This window comes from Erythrolamprus reginae, chromosome 9, assembly GCF_031021105.1.
Source record: "Erythrolamprus reginae isolate rEryReg1 chromosome 9, rEryReg1.hap1, whole genome shotgun sequence".
Taxonomy (NCBI): Eukaryota; Metazoa; Chordata; class Lepidosauria; order Squamata; family Dipsadidae; genus Erythrolamprus; species Erythrolamprus reginae.
Window position 1 is genome coordinate 40,378,376 of NC_091958.1, and position 24,444 is coordinate 40,402,819.

Below are 24,444 nucleotides of genomic sequence, written 5' to 3' on the forward strand. Positions count from 1 at the left end.
CGCCTTCTGCCCTTTGAAGAGGAGGCATCTGGTGGCATTATTGCCTGTGGTTGGGGAACCTTTGAAGGCTCTCAGGTTGGGCTTAAGAACAAGAATGTGGCCAGAGTCACTTCTACCTTTAACCTCCCCAAACCTTCAATGATGGCCTGTGAGACTCCCATTTTCCAACACTTATTTGGGGAAAAATAAAGAGGCACCACAAACCATAACATGCCATTTGCAAGGGACCTCTCTGTAGGGAAACTGTTTTCAGTACCTTGGAGAGCAGCCTCCCTTCTGGTGCCCACACACACAAGGAATTTTGATGTTCAGTGCAATGTGTCTCAATGCACTAAGGTGGACTTCAACTCCCAAAATTCTTGCTGTGTACAATCTGTTCTGTCGGGCTCTCTGGTAGACTCCTCCCAAAAATGCACAGATACAATTTCAGACACACACACATTTGAAAATTCAAAACAATGTTCTTTATAATGAAAATTCACTTAAACTAAGCCCTCTTTTTGTATAGCAAAGAGCACTTCTCTCCAAACAAACTGGTAATTTGTACAAGTCCCTTATCAGTTCTGAGATACTTAGCTTGCAGCTGTGAGGCAATTCACAGCCCTTCTTCTTTCACAAAGTGACACACACTTTGCTCTGGTTTAGCTTCAAAGCGGGGAAAAATCAGCACACAAAAAGTCAAAGTCAGGAAAGCAGTCACGAAACACAACGATCAGATAATCCTCCACAATGGCCAAACCCCCAGGCTGCTCTTTATAGCAGCCTCACTAATGACCACAGCCCCACCCAACCACAGGTGGCCTCATTTTCTTTGATAATCATCTCTCAGTTGTTGTTGCCTATGCATCGCTCTCCGCATGCGTGGCTGTATCATTAACTCTTGTTCCGAATCCAAGGAGGAGCTAGATAATTGATCTCCTTCTGAGCTGTCTGCCACACTCCTCCTCTCTGTAACTCATGTCTTCTTGGTCAGAGGAGCCTTCATCAGCAGATTCCACCGGGGGGCAAAACAGGCCTGCAGCATGTGGATGTCTCCCCCACATCCACAGTCCTTGGGACAGGACCTGGGCCACAGCTAACCACAACACAGTCCATTCAGATAAAGCTTTATTAAATGTAAAAAAAAATTGGTTTTGGTTTGAAGGAGAAATAAGTGGAAAAGTGGTCCATTTATTGGAAAAATATGGAAAAATATGAGGAAATTCTTTGAAGCAACAGGCAATTGAATGCTGGTGATCTCTAGGCGTTCATAAGGAGAACAAAGCTTGCTCTCCAGATGGAATCATTTTTTGAGGCTCTTTCTCTCATCCTGGTCTCTACCTCAACTGTGGTTAGTTCCCCCCTGTCTATGGTCCCTGTCCTACTCTCTCCATTTATTCGTAGCCATTTACTATGTTCATATTTATGCCGTGCAGGCTAATTGGAGAGTAGATTAACATGGTACTGAATACCCACAAACACAGCACAGAAAGTAATGACTCTCCAGTCCGTGGGTATTTATTTCTTCTGCAAATAAGCCATTTACTTTTTACTTTTGGAGGACTTAAATGGACTTCACCTGTGGCAGGAGATGCCACCACGTATTGAGTTTTCCTGCATGCAGATACATGAGAGAATGGACATTGTTTATTTATTTATTTATTCATTGATTGATTGATTGATTGATTGATTGATTGATTAGATTAGATTTGTATGCCGCCCCTCTCCGAAGACTCGGGCCAGCTAACAACAATATAAAAAGACAATGTAAACAAATCTAATATTAAAAACTATCTAAAAAACCCCAATTTAAAAAACCACTCATACATACAAACATACCATGTATAAATTCTATAAGCCTAGGGGGAAGAGAAATTTCAATTCCCCCATGCCTGACGACAGAGGTGGGTTTTAAGGAGCTTCCGAAAGGCAAGGAGAGTGGGGGCAACTCTGATATCTGGGGGGAGCTGGTTCCAGAGGGTCGGGGTCACCACAGAGAAGGCTCTTCTCCTGGGTCCTGCCAAACGACATCGCTTAGTCGACGGGACCCGGAGAAGGCCAACTCTGTGGGACCTAACCGGTCGCTGGGATTCGTGCGGCAGAATTGTTGCCCTTTTCATCAATGAGGGCCTTTTTTTCCTTTCTGTTTTAGTACGGGAGGCTAAAAATCTTGTTCCGATGGATCTCAACGGCCTGTCAGACCCATATGTGAAACTCAAACTCATGCCTGACCCCAAAAGTGAGAGCAAACAGAAGACTAAAATCATCAGAAGTTCTTTGAACCCTGAGTGGAATGAGACCTTCACCTTGTGAGTATTGATAGATGCAACATTTGAAGGTTGGGTGATTTCTGGGGCAGGGGTCTCCAACCATGGCAACTTTAAGCCTTAGCAGACTTCAACTTCCAAAATTCCCCAAGCATCAACACTTAAAACTTTGCTGGCTGGGGTATTCTGGGAGTTGAAGTCCACAAGTCTTTTTATGTGGGTATATTTTTTTTTCTCCAACATAAAAAACATACATAAAAACACATATATCACCAATGCCTAACATATAATCTTCTTATATAGATAATTTAATAAAAACATCCTAAATCCTATTTTCATCTCAGCAATATTTACTCCATCTATCTAACATGCAAACTAATAAGTATTATTATTATTATTATTATTATTATTATTATTATTATTATTATTATTATTTTAATTGGATTCGTATGACGCCCCTCTCCGTAGATGCGGGGCGGCTAACAACAGTAGTACAAAACAGCATGTAAATCCAAGACTAAAACAGTTAAAAAACCCTTATTTGTAAAACCAAACATACATAAAAACAAACATACCATGCATAAATTGTAAAGGCCTAGGGGGAAGGAATATCTCAGTTCCCCCATGCCTGACGGCAGAGGTGGGTTTTAAGGAGCTTACAAAAGGCGAGGAGGGTGGGGGCAATTCTAATCTCCGGGGGGAGTTGGTTCCAGAGGGCCGGGGCCACCCCAGAGAAGGCTCTTCCCCTAGGGCCCGCCAAACGACATTGTTTTGTTGACGGGACCCGGAAAAGGCCCACTCTGTGGGACCTAACCGGTCGCTGGGATTCGTGCGGCAGAAGGCGGTCTCGTAGATACCTTGGTCCGGTGCCATGAAGGGCTTTATAGGTGATGACCAACACTTTGAATTAAAATTTTATATTGAAAAAATAAAGATTTTACAAATCTTAAAAAATTAAGATTTTAAATTAAGATTTTACTTCAACAACTAGTTTTAATCTAATAAGAAAAAAAGGGAAAAAACCTACCAGTTATGCAAATGTTTCTTCATTTTTAATTCTAGCCTTCACGAGAATAAATCAATGAAGTGTTGGAAGTCCACAAGTCTTCAGGTTGCCAAGTTTGGAGACCCCTAGTTTAGAATGTCAGGCAGCATTAAGGGCAGAGGCTACTCTTGAAGACCACCACTTCTCAATGATGGATGATGATGGGTGAAATGCATGGGAGATTGCTGAGAGCAGCCCCTTCCTCTGAAAGAAGCATCCTAACATCTCTCCTCTCCCCTCCCCCCCTGTTTCTTCCAGCCAGTTGAAAGAGTCCGACAAGGGCAGGCGACTGTCGGTGGAGATCTGGGACTGGGATCTGACCAGCAGGAATGACTTCATGGGATCTCTCTCCTTTGGCATTTCAGAGCTGCAGAAAGCCGGAGTGGATGGCTGGTATGGTGCCTTTGTCTCTTGGGCCTTCGGTGGCTCTCTGGTTCAATAAAAATGGGGGTGGAGAAAAGAAATGGGGGGCGGAAGCTGCCTGGGGGTGTTTGGAGCTCTTTGGGGAACCCCGCTGCTGTTGGGTAGCCAATCAATAAAAGACATTTGTGAAATAGGTTAGGAATTGCCACCATTAGGGTGGAAAACTCTAAGTCTACTTAGGCTGCACATCTTGCAAGAGCCTTTCTGACCCAAGGAGGAGTTTGGGATATTCTGCTTCTGTCCTGACACGCATCAATGTCGTCTGGCGGGACCCAGGGAAAGAGCCTTCTTTGTGGCGGCCCCCACCCTCTGGAATCAGCTCCTCCCAGAGATTAGGATTGCTCCCACCCTCCTTGCCTTTCACAAACTCCTTAAAACCCACCTCTGCCATCAGGCATGGGGGGATTGAGACATCTCCCCTTGCCTTTGCAGTTTTATGTCTGGTATGTTGTATGTATGATTTTTAAACAATGGGGTTTTTTAGACTTTTAATATTAGATTTGTCATTGTATACTGTTTTTATCTCTGTTGTGAGCCACCCCGAGTCTGCGGAGAGGGGCGGCATACAAATCTAATTAATAATAATAATAATAATAATAATAATAGTAATAATAATAGTAATAATAATAATAATGTCCCCCAGGCCTATATAGTTTTATGCTTGGTATGCTTGTGTTGCATGTTCTTTTAAATAATGGGTTTTAGATATTTTTAAATATTAGAATTGTTCTCTGTACATTGTTTTATTATTGTTGTGAGCTGCCCCGAGTCTGCGGAGAGGGGCGGCATACAAATCTAATAAATAATAATAATAATCCATCACCAAGCGACATTCCCTGGCCACGGCTGGGCTTGCAAATCTAAGCTCTAAATGCCACCAAGCTCCTCATGAAGATCTGTCCTCTCCCTGATATATCCTACTCTGTAACCATTAGGAATCACTGTCCTCTGAATGCTTAGTACAACTACAGGAAGCATGTGTTGGTTTTTTTAAACCGGTGTCAGAAAACACACTATACAGTATTATCATTTGGATGAAGAAGAGCCATAAATATCTTTTCTGGAAAATTTGAAAGCACAGCAATACTTTTGATTTACCTTTCAATCTGTACAATCTGTGTAAGATTTATAAATCTTTTAGGTCAGGGTAGGTGATAGTTCGTCTGGATGATTTGTTCGTTGGTTCTGAGGATCCAACTCCACCCCTGGAACAGAATTGATCTATGCTTGATCGGTTCCACCCACGCAGCCTTTTAGGCTAAGCTGGATAAATTGGTCTCGGATCTGCCTTGCACCTCCCCAGTTTAATTACACTGGGGGGAAAAAAACATTTATTCCTCTCCTGATAAAGCTCAATGTTCAAGGATGTCCGAAAGAACAAAAAATCATTAAAAGGGGGAAAAATAATCTACGGTTCTACATTTCCATGAAGAAAATGAAAAGTAAAGATTTTGGGGGGACAGAACTCAGAGGCGGAGGAGCAATCCGTAAGGGTCATAGGAAGGTTTTACAAGATGACGAAGTTAAAGAAATTGTTCCTCCCTCTTTTCTAAAATTCTGGCTGAGTTGGGGGGGAAATGTAATTAATGAACGTCCAGAAATAATTTCATAAGTACAAGAAGACATTCCCTAAGTTGTCTTTTACGGAATAACAGAGTTGGAAGGGACCTTGGAGGTCTTCTAGTCTAACACCCTTATTAAAAGAATATTTCCAGGCAAAAAGGAAACACAGACAAACCACAAATGACCGGTCTCACTTTGAGATTCAGAGTTTTATTCATGAATAATAGAGAGCATGGAAAGAAGTTGTAACAACTTACAAGCAACACATTGCAATGTGGTCCAGAGATGATAGCTAGGTCCGGTAAGGAACAGCTAAGATCAGTGGCCCTGATGGGGGATTGGGGGACATTATTTACACCCTTTTTTTGTACAGTCCTCAGCGAGACCTATTTTTTTTACTTCACTTCCCCATTCCCACCATTCAGACTGTTAACTCTGCATCCAGACTGTCCATTCAGCATATATTTGCGTGCACATATGACGATCGCCTTTCAATTCCTCATCTCTCGGATATGTCATGTTCCTTAATTAAAAATAACTGTTAAAAGTATCTACTTGCCAATACAGTGTTCCCTCGATTTTCGCGGGGGTTGCGTTCCGAGACCGCCCGCGAAAGTCGAATTTCCGTGAAGTAGAGATGCGGAAGTAAATACACCATTTTTGGCTATGGACAGTATCACAAACCATCCCGTAACACTTTAAACCCCTAAATTACCATTTCACATTCCCTTAACAACCATTTACTCACCATTATTACTGGTACTCACCATTGAATAAGACACTTAGTGATCCTGATATTTATAAACATAATTATTTATTAACAATAATTATTTATTTTGTCATTTATTTGCAAAAATTATTAGTTTGGCGATGACATATGACGTCATCGGGTGGGAAAAACAGTGGTATAGGAAGAAGTATTTTTTAATTACTATTTTTTGAAAAACTGTGGTATAGGCTATTCGCGAAGTTCAAACCCGCGAAAATCGAGGGAACACTGTATATGTATGAAGTATTTTGCGAAAGCACAGCGGATTACAAATAGAGCTCTATTCTTGCACAACCATTTCCACTCAAATGGCTTATACACAGAGGTTTCGTACAGGGCCCATCGCCTCCTCTCAAACTTGTTGGGTATTTTGATGATTATTAATATTATTTGTATTAGCAGAGTTCAGCTGGCTTAATTTGCAGCGGAGTTAACATGGCAAGAAATAACACGTGGTTCAGAATCCCATTTGTTCGCAATGAATGACCACTCCTTCATAAAGATGAAAAAAATACAATCTTTACTTACAATTATGTTGATTCATGCAATTGATAGATTGCAGGCAGATACGTTTATATTCCAGTCCATGTTAATAACTTCTGGATGGTCCCATGTGTGAGGATGGCTTTGGATTTCATCTCATACATGTGTCCTCAGCTGAGGACAATGGAGCACACACAGAAGAAGGTAGAAGAGGTAGAAGAGAAAGAAGAAGGGGGGAGCATCTACTCTGCAGAGGTTTATATAGCCTGCAGAGCATCTGCCCCTTTTGGTCATCAAGAGGTGACACACTGGTCAGTTAATTGCGACCTGACCATAGAGATGTGTTTACAAGACAGCGCAAGCATGTAGTAGAGTAGTTAAATCCAACAAAACTGATATTCTGGGACCCTTATCGGGTGGTCTTATCACACCCTGCTCAAGCAGGAGACCGTATCCCATTCTGGACAAATGTCTATCCAGTCTCTTATTAAAATCCTCCAGTGATGGAGCACCCACAACTTCTGGGGATTGAAATCCATGAGTCTTAAACTTCGGAAACTTCAGATCGTGCAGAATGCTGCCGCGAGAGCTATTGTGGGGTTACCTAGGTTCACCCATGTCTTTCCAACACTCTGTGGCTTGCATTGGCTGCCGACCAGTTTCCGGTCACAATTCAAAGTGTTGGTAATGACCTATAAAGCCCTACATGGCATCGGACGAGAATACCTCCGGGACTGTCTTCGGCTGCACGAATCCCAGTGGCTGAGAAGGTCCCACAGAGTTGGTCTTCTCCAGATCCCGTCGGCTAAACCAGTGTTTTTCAACCAGTGTGCCGTGGCACACTAGTGTGCCGCGAGACATGGTCAGGTGTGCCGCGAAGCTCAGAGAGAGAAAGAAAGGAAGAGAGAGAGAAAGAGAGGGAGAAAGAAAGAGAGAGAGAAAGCAAGAGAAAGAGCGAGAGAGAGAGAAAGAGAACAAGAGAGAGAGAAAGCAAGAGAGAGAGAAAGAGAACAAGAAAAAGAAAAAGAAAGCAAGAGAGAAAGAAAGAGAGAGCTAGAGAGAGAGAGAAAGCGAGAGAGAGAGAAAGAGAGGGAGGGAAGGAAAGAGAGAGAGAAAGACATAGAGGGAGGTAGGGACGGAGAGAGAAAGAGAGCAAAAAAAGAACGGAAGGAAGGAAGAGAAAGAAAGAGGGATGAGAGAGAGAGAAAGAGGGAGGGACAGAGAAATAGAGCGAAAGGGAGGAAGAGAGAGAGAGAATTCTTTTGTCCAAACTTTTTTTAGCCCCCCCCCCCCCGCTCAATGTGCCCCAGGGTTTCGTAAATGTAAAAAATGTGCCGCGGCTCAAAAAAGGTTGAAAATCACTGGACTAAACAATGTCATCTGGCGGAACCCAGGGGAAGAGCCTTCTCTGTGGCAGCCCCGGCCCTCTGGAATCAACTCCCCCCGGAAATCAGAACTGCCCCCACCCTCCTTGTCTTTCGTAAATTGCTTAAGACCCACCTATGTCGCCAAGCATGGGGGAATTGAGACATCTCCCCCCAGGGCTTATATAGTTTTATATATGGTATGCTTGTGTTGTATGTTTTTTTTTTTAATTGATGGGGTTTTAGATGATTTCTTTTAAATATAAGATTTGTTACTTTATCACATTGTTATTATTATTGTTGTCTGCGGAGAGGGGCGGCATACAAATCTAATAAATTATTATTAATTATTATCATTATTAAAGTTGCCAAATTGGAGGACCCCTGACTTAAAAGGAAGAAGAGGACCCACCTCCTTTGACCACTGCTCTTTCCTCTCCCCAGGTTTAAGCTCTTGAGCCAGGAAGAGGGAGAATACTTCAACGTTCCTGTCCCCGCTGAAGGCGAAGAAGGCAATGAAGAGTTCCGGCAGAGGTTTGAGGTGAGATGCCATCCCTTGGCTCTCGGGAAGCTGACCCTTGAAGCCTCCTCTTGGGGCCCTCGCCAAGCAGCGGATACAAGAGGTTAACTCAGGTTAGCCCTGGGCTCTGGGAGATGCCCGGCCACACCAGGAGGAGCACATCAGGGACTATGTGGCCGTTGAGTCCTTGGCACTAAGAGGGCAAACATCTGAATAGTTCAGAGTGTCTATTGCCCTGGTCAGAAGGAGGGCTGGGAAAATATCTAGGGACCTCAGAAAATGGACCTCAACTATCTCTACTCCTCCCCACAGGAGGATGCTACAGGGCATTGCGGGCCAAGATAACCAGGCAGAGAGACAGCTTTTTCCCTCCTGCCCTCACTCTGGGAAACAGCTAATTCCCATAGCATTGCCTTATGTCTGGGTACCCAGCATGGCTGTAGTACAGTGGTACCTCTACTTGAGAACATAATTTGTTCTGTGACCAGGTTCTTAAGTAGAAAAGTTTGTTAGTAGAAGCATTTTTTCCCATAGGAATCAATGTAAAAGCAAATAATGTGTGCAAAACCATTAGGGAAGAAATAAAAGTTCGGAATTTGGGTGGGAGGAGGAGGAGGAAGAAGAGGAGGAGGACAGTCACTGCAGAAGGAAGAAGGGGAGGGGAACCAAAAAAAGAAGGAAGAAGGGGAGGGGAACCAAAAAAATCCAAAACTTTGAGGCTTAAAAAAAGGGACTAATCCTAACAACCCATTAAAATAAAAAATAAAACCAATACAATAATACAATAAAAGGAAGTTGAATAACAATAATAGGTAAAACCTCGTAATCCTAGCAACCCATTTAAAAAAAGCCCAAATCAATCTTACAAACATCCATACCAAACAAACATTATTTGGGCACGTCTGGTGTTAACTTCACGGCCCCCAGGCCTGTCGGCAAAGCCAGGTTTTAACAGTTTCTCGAAAAGCCAGTAGAGTGGGAGCAATGCGAACATCAGCGGGGAGTTGGCTCCATAGAGCCGGGGCGGCAACAGAAAAGGCCCTGCACTGCGGCTCCGCCAACCTACATTGTTTAGGGGCTTGGAGGAGGCCGATTCTGTGCAATCTAATAGGCCTCTGGGAGGCATGTGGCAGGAGGTGGTCTGGTAAATAGTCAGGCCCTGAGCCATGTAGGGCTTTATAGATAATAACCAGTGATGGGCTCCTACGGGAACGGCCAGGAACGCAGTTCCGCTAGCAAAATTTGGAGCTCCACCCCACAGCACCCAATTTGCACTGAAAGATGTTGAAACAAAATGCATAAGCCACGGCCACAGTGTGGTAGTAAAAATTTTGGTAGCCCATCATTGGTAATAACAAACACCTTGAATTGTGACCGGGGACTAATTTGTAGCCAATGCAGCTCGTGGATCATAGATGTTATATGAGTGTACCGAGGCACACCCATAATAACTCACGTGGCTGCATTCTGGACTATCTGCAGTCGAATAGAATAGGAATAGAATAGAATAGAATAGAATTCTTTATTAGCCAAGTGTGATTGGACACACAAGGAATTTGTCTTGGTGCAGATGCTCTCAGCGTACATAAAAGAAAAAGATACATTTGTCAAGAATCATGTGGTACAACACTTAACGATTGTCATAGGGATCAAATAAGCAATGAAGAAACCATCAATATTAATAAAAATCTTAAGATACAAGCAACAAGTTACAATCATACAGTCCTAAGCGGGAGGAAAAGGATGATAAGAATGATGAGAAAAACTAGTAGAAATAGAAGTGCAGATTTAGTAAAAAGTCTGACAGTGTTGAGGGAATTATTTGTTTAGTAGAGTCATGGCGTTCGGGGAAAAGATGTTCTTGTGTCTAGTTGTCTTGGTGGGCAGTGCTAGGGTGGGAGTTGAAACAGTTTGTGTCCAGGATGCGAGGGGTCAGTCAATATTTTCCCCGCCCTCTTTTTGACTCGTGCAGTCTACAAGTCCTCAATGGAAGGCAGGTTGGCAGCCATGTTTTTTTCTGCAGTTCTGATTCTGCTCTGAAGCCTGTGTCGGTCCTGTTGGGTTGCAGCACCAAACCAGACAGTTATAGAGGTGCAGATGACAGACTCATCAAGGGCAGCCCCATGTAGAACGCATTGCAATAATCAAGACGGGAGGTGATGAGGGCCTGAGTGATAGTGCAAGGCCTCCTGGTCCAAATAGGGCCGTAACTGATACACCAGGCAAAGATCCCCCTAGCCACAGCCAAGAGATGGTTATTTATTTATTGTTAGAGTTGAAAGGGACCATGAAGGCCATCGAGTTCAACCCCCTACCCAAACAGGAACCCTATAGTACGCCAGTCAAGTGGCAGTTCAATCTTCTCTTAAAAATGTCCAGAGCGTTGGAGCTCACAACGTCCGCTGGTAGGTTGTTCCATTGGTTGATCGCTCTGACCGTCAGGAAGTTCCTCCTTATCTCCATGTTGAATCTCTCCTTGGTCAGCTTCCAGCCGTTGTTCCTCATTCGGCCCTCTGAAGAATAAAGTGATCCCCTCCTCTCTGTGACATCCCCTCGTATACCTGTAGACTGCTATCATGCCCGCTCTGGCCCTCCTTTTCTCTAGGCTATCCATGCCCAGTTCCCTCAGTCTCTCTTCGTAAGTCTTGGTTTCCAAGATTCAGCTGTAATAATAAAAGTAATAATGTGTATGTATGTTTATTATTATTTCAGATGTGTTCAACATGTCAAAACTGACCTGCATTTTCACCTACACTTTACTTCGCTCGCAGCTTGACAATAACGGGGGGGGAGGGGGGGCGTTGGATGAAATGCAAGGGAGGGAGAAATGGCATTCAAGCCTCCGTCAGCTTCCGTGAGACATTGCTTCCACCTCAAAGACTCACCAGGCAGATGTCCCGAGGCGGCTGGCTGTTTCCCATAACAAAATGGACAGAAGTGATTGGTGGACATATTGGACTGCAGGGGGCCCGTAGGGAAAAGATGGAATTAACTACGCTTTCTTTTGCAAAGGAAACCCAGGACTGGTTTCACTTCTTTTCTACCAATATGGTTTATCCAATAAAATTTTACACTCTTGTTAAAATAATGTCCCAGGAATTTCTTTTTCTGGATTCACCGACTGGGCAGTTAACAGTGAGCTCAAGAAGGTCATTCGAAGTAACAGCAAAGGATTGATTGATTGGTTGGTTGATTGATTGATTGATTGATTGATTGATTGATTGATTGACGGACGGACGGACGGACGGATTGGGATTGGGATTTGTATGCCATCCCTCTCCAAGGACTTGGAGCAGCTCACGGCATATACAGAAAAACAAGAAGAATAGCAATCCAATTAATACGTTAAAAAACAGTCTTTAAAATTCTTATTAAAATATCATTAATATCATTCATTCAACAATCAAACTAAAGCATTCATTGGTCAGGGGGGAAGATCTAAGGAACCCCAGGCCTGGTGGCAAAGATGAGTTTTTAAAGCCTTCCGGAAGGCGAGGAGGGTGGGGGCAGTGCGAATCTCCGGAGGGCCGGGGCCCCCACAGAAAAGGCTCTTCCCCTAGATCCCACCAGCCGACATTGTTTGGTCGACAGGATTTGCTAAATTTATAAGGCAGGAGATAAATTGAAATGGCTGGAGTGAGAGCAAATCCACAGGCAACGAGAGCAACAGGCTCACTCAATGCAGACACCACTGGCAGGTGGGGGGGGATCTTTGGGTTCTCCCTATCATCCAACTTGTGGATGAAATTTGGCCAAGGCGACCCTGGGCTTCTCGGCTACGGTGTGACAACCAGCCTGTGGGCGCCCCTGCATGTCCGTGCGCGATTTTGCTACCTGCCCAGGTGCAGTAGCGTAATTGTGCTGGACTCCACTAGCACTCAGAGCCATGGGGGCAAACACAGGTCACCGTTCCAACTTAGCAGCCCACCTCTGATAGATATATTTATTTTATTTATTTTATTTGTCAAACAAGTACTATAGTATTATAGTACATATTAACATAACATAAGTGTTCTGTCTGGGTGCCCCCAGACTTCAACACCAACTGGAAAAAGCAGCCAGACACGCTGGTAAAAGCAAAAGCACTTTATAGTTTGAAAAATAAACACAGAGAAAAACCTGTTCTTCCCAACAGGCAGGCTATGAGACTTCACAGCAGAGTCCTGATGGCCAGACAATACAGCAGACTTCTTGCTGGCACACCCACCACTGTAGAGAATAAGACCCACACCTTTTTCCCCCAAGGTTTCAGTATTCAAAGTCACAAACCAGAATTCCAAGACGCCAAAGATCACAGCCAGGTCCCAGGACTCCCAAAGATAATACTCCACAAGCCAGGAAGGGTGGGTCTGCCTTTTCAGCCTTTCCAGAGAGCACCACACCCAAACCCAGCTGTTGCCTCTTTAATGCTGAAAGTACCTGGCTAATTGTCCCCTTCGTTGTGTTGCTCTTCTCTGCCGGAGATCGATGATTGCTTGTGCATTTTCATCTAAGGAATCCAGGCTGCTTGCTGGGGAGAGCTCCCCCTCGGGGGACTCTGGCTGTCCTCCCTCTCCCTCAGCCTGAGATTCCTCCTCCCCGTCTGCCTGAACCTCCTGTTCCTCATCCTCCCCCTCTGAGCAGGAAGCCGGCAGAGGATCAGCTGTTCCCTGAGGGGCCTCAGACGGAATCACAACAATAAGTAGAACGTAGAAAGGATAATAAGACAGTAGGACAGGGACATTAGGCACATAAGTGCACTCATGCACTTACAGACCTCTTAGAAAAGGGGAGATGTCAATTGTAGATAATGTAAGGTTGAAGATTTTGAGGTTGGGGGAAGCAACAACAGAGTCAGGTAATGAGTTCCAGGCGGTGACCACTCTATTGCTGAAATCGTATTTTCTGCAGTCAAGTTTAGAGCTATTTACATTCAGTTTGTATCTATTACGTGCTCTTGTGTTGTTGTTAAAGGTGAAGTAGTCATTGACGGAGTACATTATGATGTATGATTTTATGAACAACAGTTAAATCAGTTCGGAGACGACGTAGCTGTAAATTTTCTAGATTTAGTATTTGAAGTCTGGAGGAGTAGGGTAATTTGTTACGTGAGGAGGAGTGAAGGATTCTTCCTGTGAAGTATTTCTGGACTCCTTCGATTGTATTAATATCTGATACGTGATGTACTGCTCAGACGACATTGACACAAATATTTTTTTTAAAAACCTCATAACAAGGAGGCAGAAATAAAAATCCATTAAATTCTTTTTCCAAATGCATTCAATCAATAAGGTAATTCTGTAAAAAGGACAAGACAAAAATGCATAAAACTACGTAGCTGTTGGAGCAGTTGAAGTCCTCCCTCCTTTTTAAAAGTCTTCACACCCGGCACAAACCAGGGGCCTTGTTGGAGCACCTTCCAAATGAGATAATTATAGAGTTACAGTATTTAGAGTCAGACATTTATTTAACAGACAAAGTATACACCTCCAGCAAGGGGTGGGCAGCAGGCAGGACAGGGTGGAACACAGTTCCACAGGCGGAAATGAAGATACATGCACAGCTCCAGTTGATCGGCAGCTGTCACTTCCTGGATTACTGGTCTCGGCTCGGCTCTTCTTTTTTCCCCGGCTGCAGCTGCTGCGTCTGTGCTCCTTGCTTTTTTCCTCTTTCCTCCTTCCTGGCCTCGGACGAGCTTCCCTCTCTCCTGCCCGGCTCCCCTCCAGCCTCACGCGGCCACCTCCCACCTGATGTGCAAGCAGAAAGTGTGGGTGGAAGCAGCACTGGCAGCATTTATGCTTCTGGCAGCACCCGTTCACCTAGCTACCCAGCCTTAGGCAGGGGGAGCAACCCAGGGAGGAGAGCGCGGGAAACATGAAGCAAATTGTCACGCCAGCGAGCGACACTGGGAAGGTTGTAAGACGAGGACTTAACAGTTCACTTGAACGATGATGATCATTGAAGCCACTCCCACCTGATCACATGGCCGGCAAACCACTCCTACCCAGTCACATGACCATTAAGCCACACCCACAAAATAAGCCACGCCCACAGTGTGGCAGTAAAAATGTTGTCTGCCCATTACTGCATCCAGCCCACCTTTCTCTTCTCCACTGTTGCTTCTTTGTTTTCATCTCTTTCTTATATATATTTGACCCCTTTGGTTTGTTGTAAAGCATCTCTTTGCAACATGTTCTACTTTTAAATTGCTTTAGAAGGGAATTCAGTGGAGATAAACAGCTAGCTCAAACTGGCAGATTGAAGGTCAAGCAAGATATACTATTTTACATCAAGACTACATTGGATTAGTTTATGTTGTTTGTATAAAAATGTCTCTCTTGATTTGAAAGAAAGAGGGAAGCTATTCACTTAGATTCATCATTGGAATTCTGTGGTTTGTCAGTTGAGAAGCGACAGTTGGAATTCCCAGTGACAGTTGAAGACAAACGTTTTGGAGAAGAATAGAAGAAATCCTGGCCATTTGGCATTGGAGACCATGAGAGACAACTGCAACTATCTGTCCGTGATCACCTATTGAGGGGATATCATTTTTTACTTCAAATATAATTCCAGTGCTATTGTGTAAGCTACCTGTTCCATGTTACAGTGATATCAGTTCATCCCAACTACACTGCACTTAAAATTGCTATTCTAAACTGTACCACTTTAGAATAATTATTTGTGAGAACCATCATAAACATTTATGCAAAAGGAAATTGTTCCTACTATGTCATAATCTTGCTTGGGTGTCCTCAGGGATCACACACACAAAAAAACCCCTATATAAATGAAAGTTAAACTATTCTGTTTTGTTTTATTTCAGTAAACTTACAGTCACCAATTTGAAAATGAGGCGTAATGAATACCTTCAGGTTGCGAAGTAGGTGGCTTCCATTTATATGAACTTTTATTGTTATTCTAAATGGGATTTGTATTTAATAGTTAAATAATATATCCTGTTCAATTTGTAGTATGTAGGAAGAATAATTAAACTACGGTATGTTAATGGGGGCAGGATTTCTTCTGTTTTGATATTCATAACATATCTGACATTTGTATATACTGTATCTCACAAAGTTCTGTAACTGTTAAGGTCACACCTTATTTATTTTGTGACAATTAATGCCAACATGTTGGATTTAAACCTTTTAAAGGCACTGTTTTTTTTTATAAGCAATATTTTCAGAGATTTGAATGGGAAAAACAATATTTATTCTTTGTATTTATTTATTTATTTATTTATTTACAAACCACATATCATGCATAAATTTTATAAGCCATGGGGAAAGGGAATATCTCAATTCCCCCATGCCTGACGACAGAGGTGGGTTTTAAGAAGCTTACGAAAGGCAAGGAGTGTGGGGGCAACTCTGATATCCGGAGGGAGTTGGTTCCAGAGGGTCGGGGCCGCCACAGAGAAGGCTCTTCCCCTGGGTCCCGCCAAACGGCATTGTTTAGTCGAAGGGACCCGGAGAAGGCCAACTCTGTGGGACCTAACTGGTTGCTGGGATTCGTGTGGCAGAAGACGGTCCCGGAGATATTCTGGTCCGATACCATGAAGGGCTTTATAGGTCATAACCAACACTTTGAATTGTGACCGGAATCCGATCGGTAACCAAAATAGACTGCGGAGCATTGGTGTGACATGGGCATATTTGTAAACCACTGAGAGTCACTTATGGGTGGCATAAACATTTGATTAATAAATAAATTTATAATGCTAAGAAATCAATTGGAGAAATTTACTTCCAATAGAATCAATAATGAATGCCCTTTACACCTCTAAATTATAGAAACATAGAAACATAGAAGTCTGACGGCAGAAAAAGACCTCATGGTCCATCTAGTCTGCCCTTATACTATTTTCTGTATTTTATCTTAGGATGGATATACAGTATGTTTATCCCAGGCATGTTTAAATTCAGTTACTGTGGATTTATCTACCACATCTGCTGGAAGTTTGTTCCAAGGATCTACTACTCTTTCAGTAAAATAATATTTTCTCATGTTGCTTTTGATCTTTCCCCCAACTAACTTCAGATTGTGTCCCCTTGTTCTTGTGTTCACTTTCCTATTAAAAACACTTCCCTCCTGGACCTTATTTAACCCTTTAATATATTTAAATGTTTCGATCATGTCCCCCCTTTTCCTTCTGTCCTCCATCATGAATTTAGGTCCAAGTGTCAGAATAACCGCATACATAAACTGGATGTTGAGCTATTTTGTTTTGATTTTATTTCAACAGTTCAAAATTCTCATACCTGGCTAATGAATCAGTTATTGAACAAGCACCAAGGAAAAAGGAATCCATAATAACAAGATGGTCCATCTGGATTAATAGGGCCCAGTTTGGTGGCTATTTGCTTAGCATTTTAGGATGGATCCTGTGTATAACCTCAACAACCACTGATCGTTGGAGAATATGGCTTGTTAAAGGAACGGATGACTTGTATCCCGGCTTGATACAGATCGGAATCTGGAGAGCCTGTTATCTTCACAGCACGCATCCAGAAAAAAGATACGTCCACTGCCAGGAATTCACTTATGAGCTGATTATGCTGCCTGATGAAATTTTTCTGGCTCAGGATCTGTTGTGCTTGGGTTGCATTATGGGAGCCATGGGGCTGACTCTCATGAGCTTTGCCTTGTGGAATGTTGTCAAAACCACAACACACAAAACTTTTTTGCTCGCTCTTTTTAATTTTGGAGGCCTTCTGAATTTCCTAACAGGAATCACCATCTTAATTCCCATTTCCTTGAACACTTATTCCATCATGATTAATGCAGACATTAAGTTTCCTGATTCCTTCGAGATGCCAACTTCTCCAGTGAAGCAGGAGATTGGAGGTGGTATTTATATTGGCTATCTTGCTGCAATTTTATTATTGGTGAATGGTGTTATGGTCATCTGTAATAAACGGTTCTTTTTAAAACCGGGGAGAAAATTACATTTTCCCACAGTTGATCTGATCCCTTGCACCTGATGCCACGCCAAAAGCATCACCCTCCCAAGGACCAAGGTCTTGAGATGCTCAAATAGATGCAGCCCCTCTGTCTTTCTCTCTGACTCACAGCCATTAAACTCTTCCCATCGGTCTATCTCACCCCAGATAAACCAAATGAGAAAAAAATGTTATTGAACAATATTGTAAACAATATTTTTCAACAATTGTAATATATTGTAAACAGCATATTTAAATGTTGTAACGTTTAAATAAGTTATCTATCTTTAAATGGTATATTGTCATAATGCTATACATTGTAGAACATTGTTTTTTATATTCTAGTCACAAGTACTACTGTATTTATTTTGAACATTCTCTATTTTATTATTGTTTATGTACTGTATTGTATTTTGGTTCCGCTATTCAATGTACAATTGCAAAATAATTCCTTTCCTGCGGAAAATAAATAATAGTAGTAGTATTGAATGTGTTCTCAATCTGGGGGACAGAAGGGAAGGGGGGGGCATGATCGAAACATTTAAATATGGTTAAAGGGTTAAATAATGTTCAGGAGAGAAGTGTTTTTAATAGGAAAGTGAACACAAGAACAAGGGGCCACAATCTGAGGTGAGTTGGGGGGAAGATCAGAAGCAACGTGAGAAAATATTATTTGACTGAAAGAGCAGTAGATGCTTGGAACAAACTTCCAGCAGACGTGGCTGGTAAATCCACAGGAACTGAATTGAAACATGCCTGGGATAAACATTTATTTATTTATTTATTTATTCATTCATTCATTCATTCATTCATTTATTTTGTGCAGTACACAATGAGGGTTTTAGTGGGTATATATCTATATACACATAGTAAAATACATGATGAAGGTTATAGAGGAGATACTCATAGTAAAATATATTTAAGAAATAATAGAAAAGAAGATATAGTAATAGAACATATCAATGAAAGAATAGAAAAGGAGATATAGGAATAGAAGAAAGATATAGGAGATATAGGAGAGCAATAGGACAGGAGACGGAAGGTACTTTAGTGCACTTGTACTCGCCCCTTACTGACCTCTTAGGAATCTGGATAGGTCAACCGTAGATAATCTAAGGGTAAAGTGTTGGGGGTTTGGGGATGACACTATGGAGTCCAGTAATGAGTTCCATGCTTCGACAACTCGGTTACTAAAGTCATATTTTTTACAGTCAAGTTTGGAGCGGTTAATATTAAGTTTAAATCTGTTATGTGCTCTTGTGTTGTTGTGCTTGAAGCTGAAGTAGTCGCCGACAGGCAGGACGTTGCAGCATATGATCTTGTGGGCAATACTTAGATCTTGTTTAAGGCGTCTTAGTTCTAGACTTTCTAGGTCCAGGATTGAAAGTCTAGTCTCGTAGGGTATTCTGTTTCGAGTGGAGGAATGCAGGGCTCTTCTGGTGAAGTATCTTTGGACATTTTCCAGAGTATTAATGTCTGAGATGCGATATGGGTTCCAAACAGATGAGCTGTATTCGAGGATGGGTCTGGCAAAAGTTTTGTAAGCTCTGGTAAGTGGTATGAGATTGCCAGAGCAGAAGCTACGTAGGATTAGGTTTATAACTCTTGAAGCCTTCTTGGCTATATTGTTATTATCTTATCCATCCTAAGATAAAATACAGAAAATAGTATAAGGGCAGACTAGATGGACCATGAGGTCTTTTTCTGCCGTCAATCTGTTTGCTTGGCAAGAGGTCCTGTGGTTTTCAATCTTGATTAGCCTTATCTATGCTATAATTGAGGACTATTTGGGCATATTGTGGTCTGCAATAGCCAGTAGCGAGTTGCCACCCTCTTTTCAGCCAGGTCCATCTGAATGCTTCCAATCGGTCAGTGGGGGCTTAGCTGGCCGGCCTTGCCTTCAGGAGTGTTTCCTGACTAATCCTTCCTCTGGAGCTGTTGTCCTTCTCCGGAACTGCCACTGGTTAGTCACTCATTTTTTACAGATGTCATAGAAGACGTCATCAACACAGTGACAGTCCCCTGTCACTTTCTGCTGCTTCCTCCTCCCTATCCCACCAATTTTCTATTGCTTGTGTTTCTCTTGAGAAGAGCAGAGAGTGGGAGGCACTTCTGAGCTGCAACTAGAGCCAATCTAACATGAACAGACTCAGGGTGAAGCCTTCTCAAGGCCAGAGATGGAGAGAGGGGAAATGGATGGAAGGGGTTGGGGAATGGATAGCTAAGAGGAATCTCGAGGAAACGGGCAGGTCAATCAACAGGAGGAGATAGATAACAGGAGCTAGACCCTTGGGAAAAAGTGGGGCAGGGCAAACTCAAAAACGTCCAGAAACGTGATGTGTTCACCCAGCATGCTTTCAATTGGTTATCTGTTTTCTGGAAATCTGGACAATACACCCAATTACAAAGCAGGTTACATAAAATCCAATCGTGGTTAACACAAACCAAGCATAACATGTTGGGCAAATACATTCTACCTCAATATTTTAAGTGTGCTATGTGTAAACCTAGCACTGACAATTTTATTAAAAATATATATCACTAAAACATAGTCACCCAATCTATTTGCTACATTCAAACCAAATCTCCACCACACACACACACACACACACACACACACATATATGTGTGTGTGTGTGTGTGTGTGTGTGTGTAGATTGTTCTGAGTTCGGGTTTTGCCCTGTGTAATATTTTGCATGTCTATGCGACGTTTCGGTGAAATCACATTCACCATCATCAGGCTGAAGTTCCAAGCTTCGTGTTGTTGTAAAAGCTTGGAACTTCAGCCTGATGATGGTGAATGTGATTTCACCGAAACGTCGCATAATTTTGAGTGTCTATGCGACGTTTCAGTGAAATCACATTCACCATCATCAGGCTGAAGTTTTAAGTTTCGTGATGTTGTAAATATGGGATGTTTGCAACTGCCATTTGTTCCTTATATATAGTGTTGGGGGTGGAGATTTGGTTTGAATGTAGCAAATAGATTGGGTGACTATGTTTTAGTGATTTGATTGGTTGGTGGAATCACAATTACTTGAAGGATTGACATGGTGATGATTATGATATATTTTTTTTGTTTAAGACTGGTTTCCAAATCTCTGGTAGGCGGGACGTGTCATCATGTTTGTTCATGCTGAAGGGGTGTTTCTCTATCTCTATTGCTTTCATAGTAACTCTTCTGTATAAATTTTCTGTTTTGGAAAGTAATTTAGTTTTTTCAAAGTCAATTTCGTGCCCTGTTTTTTTTAATGTGCTGGACAAGGGAGGAAGTCTTTTCTTCTTTTTTAACTGCATTCTCATGTTCTGCAATGCGTGCGCTCACTCTTCGGTTGGTTTGTCCAATGTATGTGGCTGCACATGTTTTGCAAGGGATTTCATAGATTCCTTGGTGTTCTAGTTGGATTTTATATATATACTTTATTGATTTTTCATAAAAATTGACAAACATACATACAAACATTTAACATAAAGTTGGGGATACAATTTCCCCTCTTGTCCTAGAAGTCATTTTTTTAACAGAAAAAGAACACTTTATTAATGCATTAAATCAACATACTAATTTGAGTGAAAAGAAGAGTTTTGTTCAAACCTTGCAATTAAAAAAAAAACCATACAAGGAAAAGAAAAAAAGGAAAAAATAAATCATTTTAGTAGTATTTATAATTCTCACATGGCTTTTACATTTTATTTTTCCTCTTATTTATCCATGTGTACACCTTGTTCCAAATAATATAAAATTCTGATTCCTCTTGATTACTTAACCGTCTTGTCATCATATCCATCTCTGCGCAATCCAATATTTTCTTAATTACCTCGTCTTCCTTGGGAGTATTTTCTCCTTTCCAATTTTGCGCATAAACTATCCTGTCCGCGGTCAAAATATGAATAGCTAAATAGAGGATATCTTCCTATATTTTTGCTTTGTTATTCCCAATAAATAAAATTACGGGGGGGTTTCTATCTCTTGCGATATTATTTCTTTCATCAATTTTTCTATCATTTTCCAATATAGCTTAGCTTTACTACAAGTTTTATTAATTATAATAGGGGAGACCAGGCCACATCTTAGAATCTTAAGAGTTGGAAGAGGACATTGAGGGCACCTAGTCCAACTCGCTGCTCAAGGCAGAGATCTGGGTTAAAGTGGGGGGATTTACAATAGCAATGCTATTTAGACTTATATACCACTTCACAGTGCTTTACACCTCCCTCTAAGCAGTTTACAGAGTCAGCCTTTTGCCCCCAACAATCTGGGTCCTCATTTGACCCACCTGGGATGGATGGAAAGCTGAGTCAACCTTGAGCCTACTGAGATTCGAACTGCCAAACTTCTGGTAGCCGGTGATCAGCATGTGCACCACAATGGGAGGCGCATGCATGCACGCACGCACGACATGCGAAGCTGCAGGTGCAGCTCAACTTTTGCTACCAGTGCGGCATCCTTTACCATTCCAGTAGCAACTCACTACTGCAATGCTCCCCTTTGCAGCTACAGCTCTTCGCGTCTCCCGGATGATGGATGATCATAGTTTGGGAAAGATGAAAAGAGCATTTAAGAGCGCTGGCAGGTGTTCCAGCCTCCCAGGGGAGATTGAGTTGCAGATTTATTTATTTATTTATTTATTTATTTTGTCCAATACACAATGAGGGTTTTAGTGAGTATATATCAATATACACATAGTAAAATACATGATGAAGTTTATAGAGGAGATACTCATAGTAAAATATATCTTGTTCAGTGGGCTGTGGAACCCTTGATGCCTCCCACGGCTTCCTTGTTTTTATGTAATGATTTGCAAGGGCAATTCTAATTTGGAACTCTTTCCAAGAAAGCCAAAATCGTCGGAGACACACAGAGAGGAAAACGGGACAGCCCTCCCTAGTCATGAGGACGGGCTGTAGGAAGATGCTGGCAAGATGGGTTGCCATGGCAATGCTTTGAAGATGCAGATCCAAAAGAATCTCAAGTGAAGCTCCCCCCTGTGGGCTCTGCCGCAACTCTGGTGTGTAAACAGACAAGACTGAAGAAGTGAGAACCTGCCTCGTGTCCAGGGCTACTCCTAGACCGGAGTTAGGGTCTCGACTAAGGGTGTGGGCTGCGATGTGGGAGAACTTATTTATTCATTTTATGTATATATTTGACAAACAATTATAGGATGGTAATTTGTATAAACAAGAGCCGGAGTGGCACAGTGGTAGAGTGCTCTACTGCAGGCCACTGAAGCTGACTGTAGATCTGCAGGTCAGCGGTTCAAATCTCACCACCGGCTCAAGGTTGACTCAGCCTTCCATCCTTCCGAGGTGGGTAAAATGAGGACCCGGATTGTGGGGGCAATAGGCTGGCTCCGTTAAAAAGTGCTATTGCTAACCTGTTGTAAGCCGCCCTGAGTCTAAGGAGAAGAGCGGCATAAAAAATTGAATGAATAAATAAATAAATAAATAAATAAATGATTGAATGATTGAATGAATGAATGAACGAACAAACGAACGAACGAATGAATGTATAAACAAATAAACAAACAAATAAATAAATAAACAAATAAACAAATAAACATAACATTAGCAAAGTAATGATAGAAGAAAGTAGGACAGGGATGGTAGGCACAATGGTACGCTTATGTCCACCCCTTACAGACCTCTTAGGGGGAGAGGTCAATTGTAAATAATCTAAAGTTAAAGGTTTTGGGTTTAGGAGTAGAAACCACAGAGTCAGGTAGGGCATTCCAAGCGTTGATCATTCAATTGCTGAAGTTGTATTTTCTGCAGTCTAGTTTGGAGTGGTTGACATTTAGTTTGAATCTATTACATGCTTGCGTGTTGTTACAGTTGAAGTGTGAAGTAGTCACTAACAGGAAGGACATTTTGGCATATGATTTTGTGAACTATAGTTAAGTCAGAATGGAGGCAATGGAGTTGTAATTTTGGAAGCCCATCACTGCCAAGGGGTAGTGTGGAGGCTCAGTGGAAAGCCGGCAGCCTAGGTTTGAGACCCAAGCACCACTCGACGCGTGAAACATTGTGATGCAAAACAGTGGCAAAGGTAAGTGGAACCCACCCCCGACTTCCAGAAGATAAAAATGAAGCATCTTTTACAAAACGGTTTGGTCCTCTTCTTGGAGGCCTCTTGGAAGTAGCTCTCGTCTCCCACCCTTGTCAAAATAACAAAGGGCCTCCCCCGTCCGTTCTGGACCCTTCTGTCCATCACAGCCCCCTCTCCTTCCTACAGTCCGCTGCAAGAAACAACTGTAGAAGCCCCATCGCTTGTCCCACCCACCCACCCACCCCACGCAGGCAAATTGTCTTCTGTGGTTACACACCAGCAGCCTCAATCCAGCAATGGACATTTTAACACCACTTATTAAAGAAACACCTGTATTAGCCAGCAGAGGTAAACAATTTATTGCCTCACACCGCAGCTAAAGAAACACTTCCCTTAGGTGATTGTAGGTCAATGATGGAGAACCATTTTTCCCCCTCGGGTTCCAAAAGAGCATGTGTGTGCTCTATTGCACATGTGTGAGTGCCCACACCCATAATTCAATGCCTGGGGAGAGTGAAAATAGCTTCCCTGTCCCCCGGAGGTCCTCTTGAGGCCGGAAATGACACGTTTCCCAACTTCTGATGGGCCCAATAGGCTCGGGTTTCGCCCTCCCCAGGCTCCAAAGGCTTCCCTGGAGCTGGGGGAGGATAAAAACACCCTTCCCCATTTCCCCCGGAGGCTCTCTGGAAGCCAAAAACGCCCTCACAGAGCCTTTGTGCAAGCCAAAAATCAGCTGGCCGGCACACACTTGCATGTTGGAGCTGACCTAGGGCAACAGCTCGCATGCCAGCAGATATGGCTCCACGTGCCACCTGTGGCACCCGTACCATAGGCTCACCATCGCTGTTCTAGGCCATGTTACAGATAAGGGCAGGTCTTAAGGTAAGAATATTGCCTTAATAAGGGGGCTCCTCCTGCTTTGTTGAATGATTGAAAAGCTCAGAGGACAAACCATCAGCTGCAGCTCAGTCAGGTCCTCCAACTGCAGATGACACCATGTGGACTTGGAAGATGCTGGGAAGCCTCTCTGTGCTAGGGACTGAAGGGCTCCCATCCATCACTAGTGC

The 24,444-nt window shown here is 42.7% G+C and overlaps 1 protein-coding gene across 2 annotated transcripts in view; it reads left to right on the forward strand.

The window, feature by feature from the left end:
- LOC139172124 (protein kinase C beta type-like) overlaps positions 1 to 17,678 on the forward strand; it is a 45,123-nt gene extending 27,445 nt beyond the window's left edge. The window contains exons 6-10 of one of the 2 annotated variants that reach the window (XM_070760904.1): positions 2,132 to 2,288; positions 3,550 to 3,684; positions 8,338 to 8,434; positions 15,216 to 15,272; positions 16,638 to 17,678. In XM_070760904.1, the coding sequence (XP_070617005.1) occupies positions 2,132 to 2,288; positions 3,550 to 3,684; positions 8,338 to 8,434; positions 15,216 to 15,218 (392 nt within the window). In that variant the 3' untranslated portion in view covers positions 15,219 to 15,272; positions 16,638 to 17,678. Of the gene's footprint in view, positions 1 to 2,131; positions 2,289 to 3,549; positions 3,685 to 8,337; positions 8,435 to 11,125; positions 11,499 to 15,215; positions 15,273 to 16,637 lie in introns of those variants that run through there. The other variant, XM_070760903.1, reaches the window with a different exon arrangement.
- The last annotated feature ends 6,766 nt before the right edge of the window (positions 17,679 to 24,444 follow it).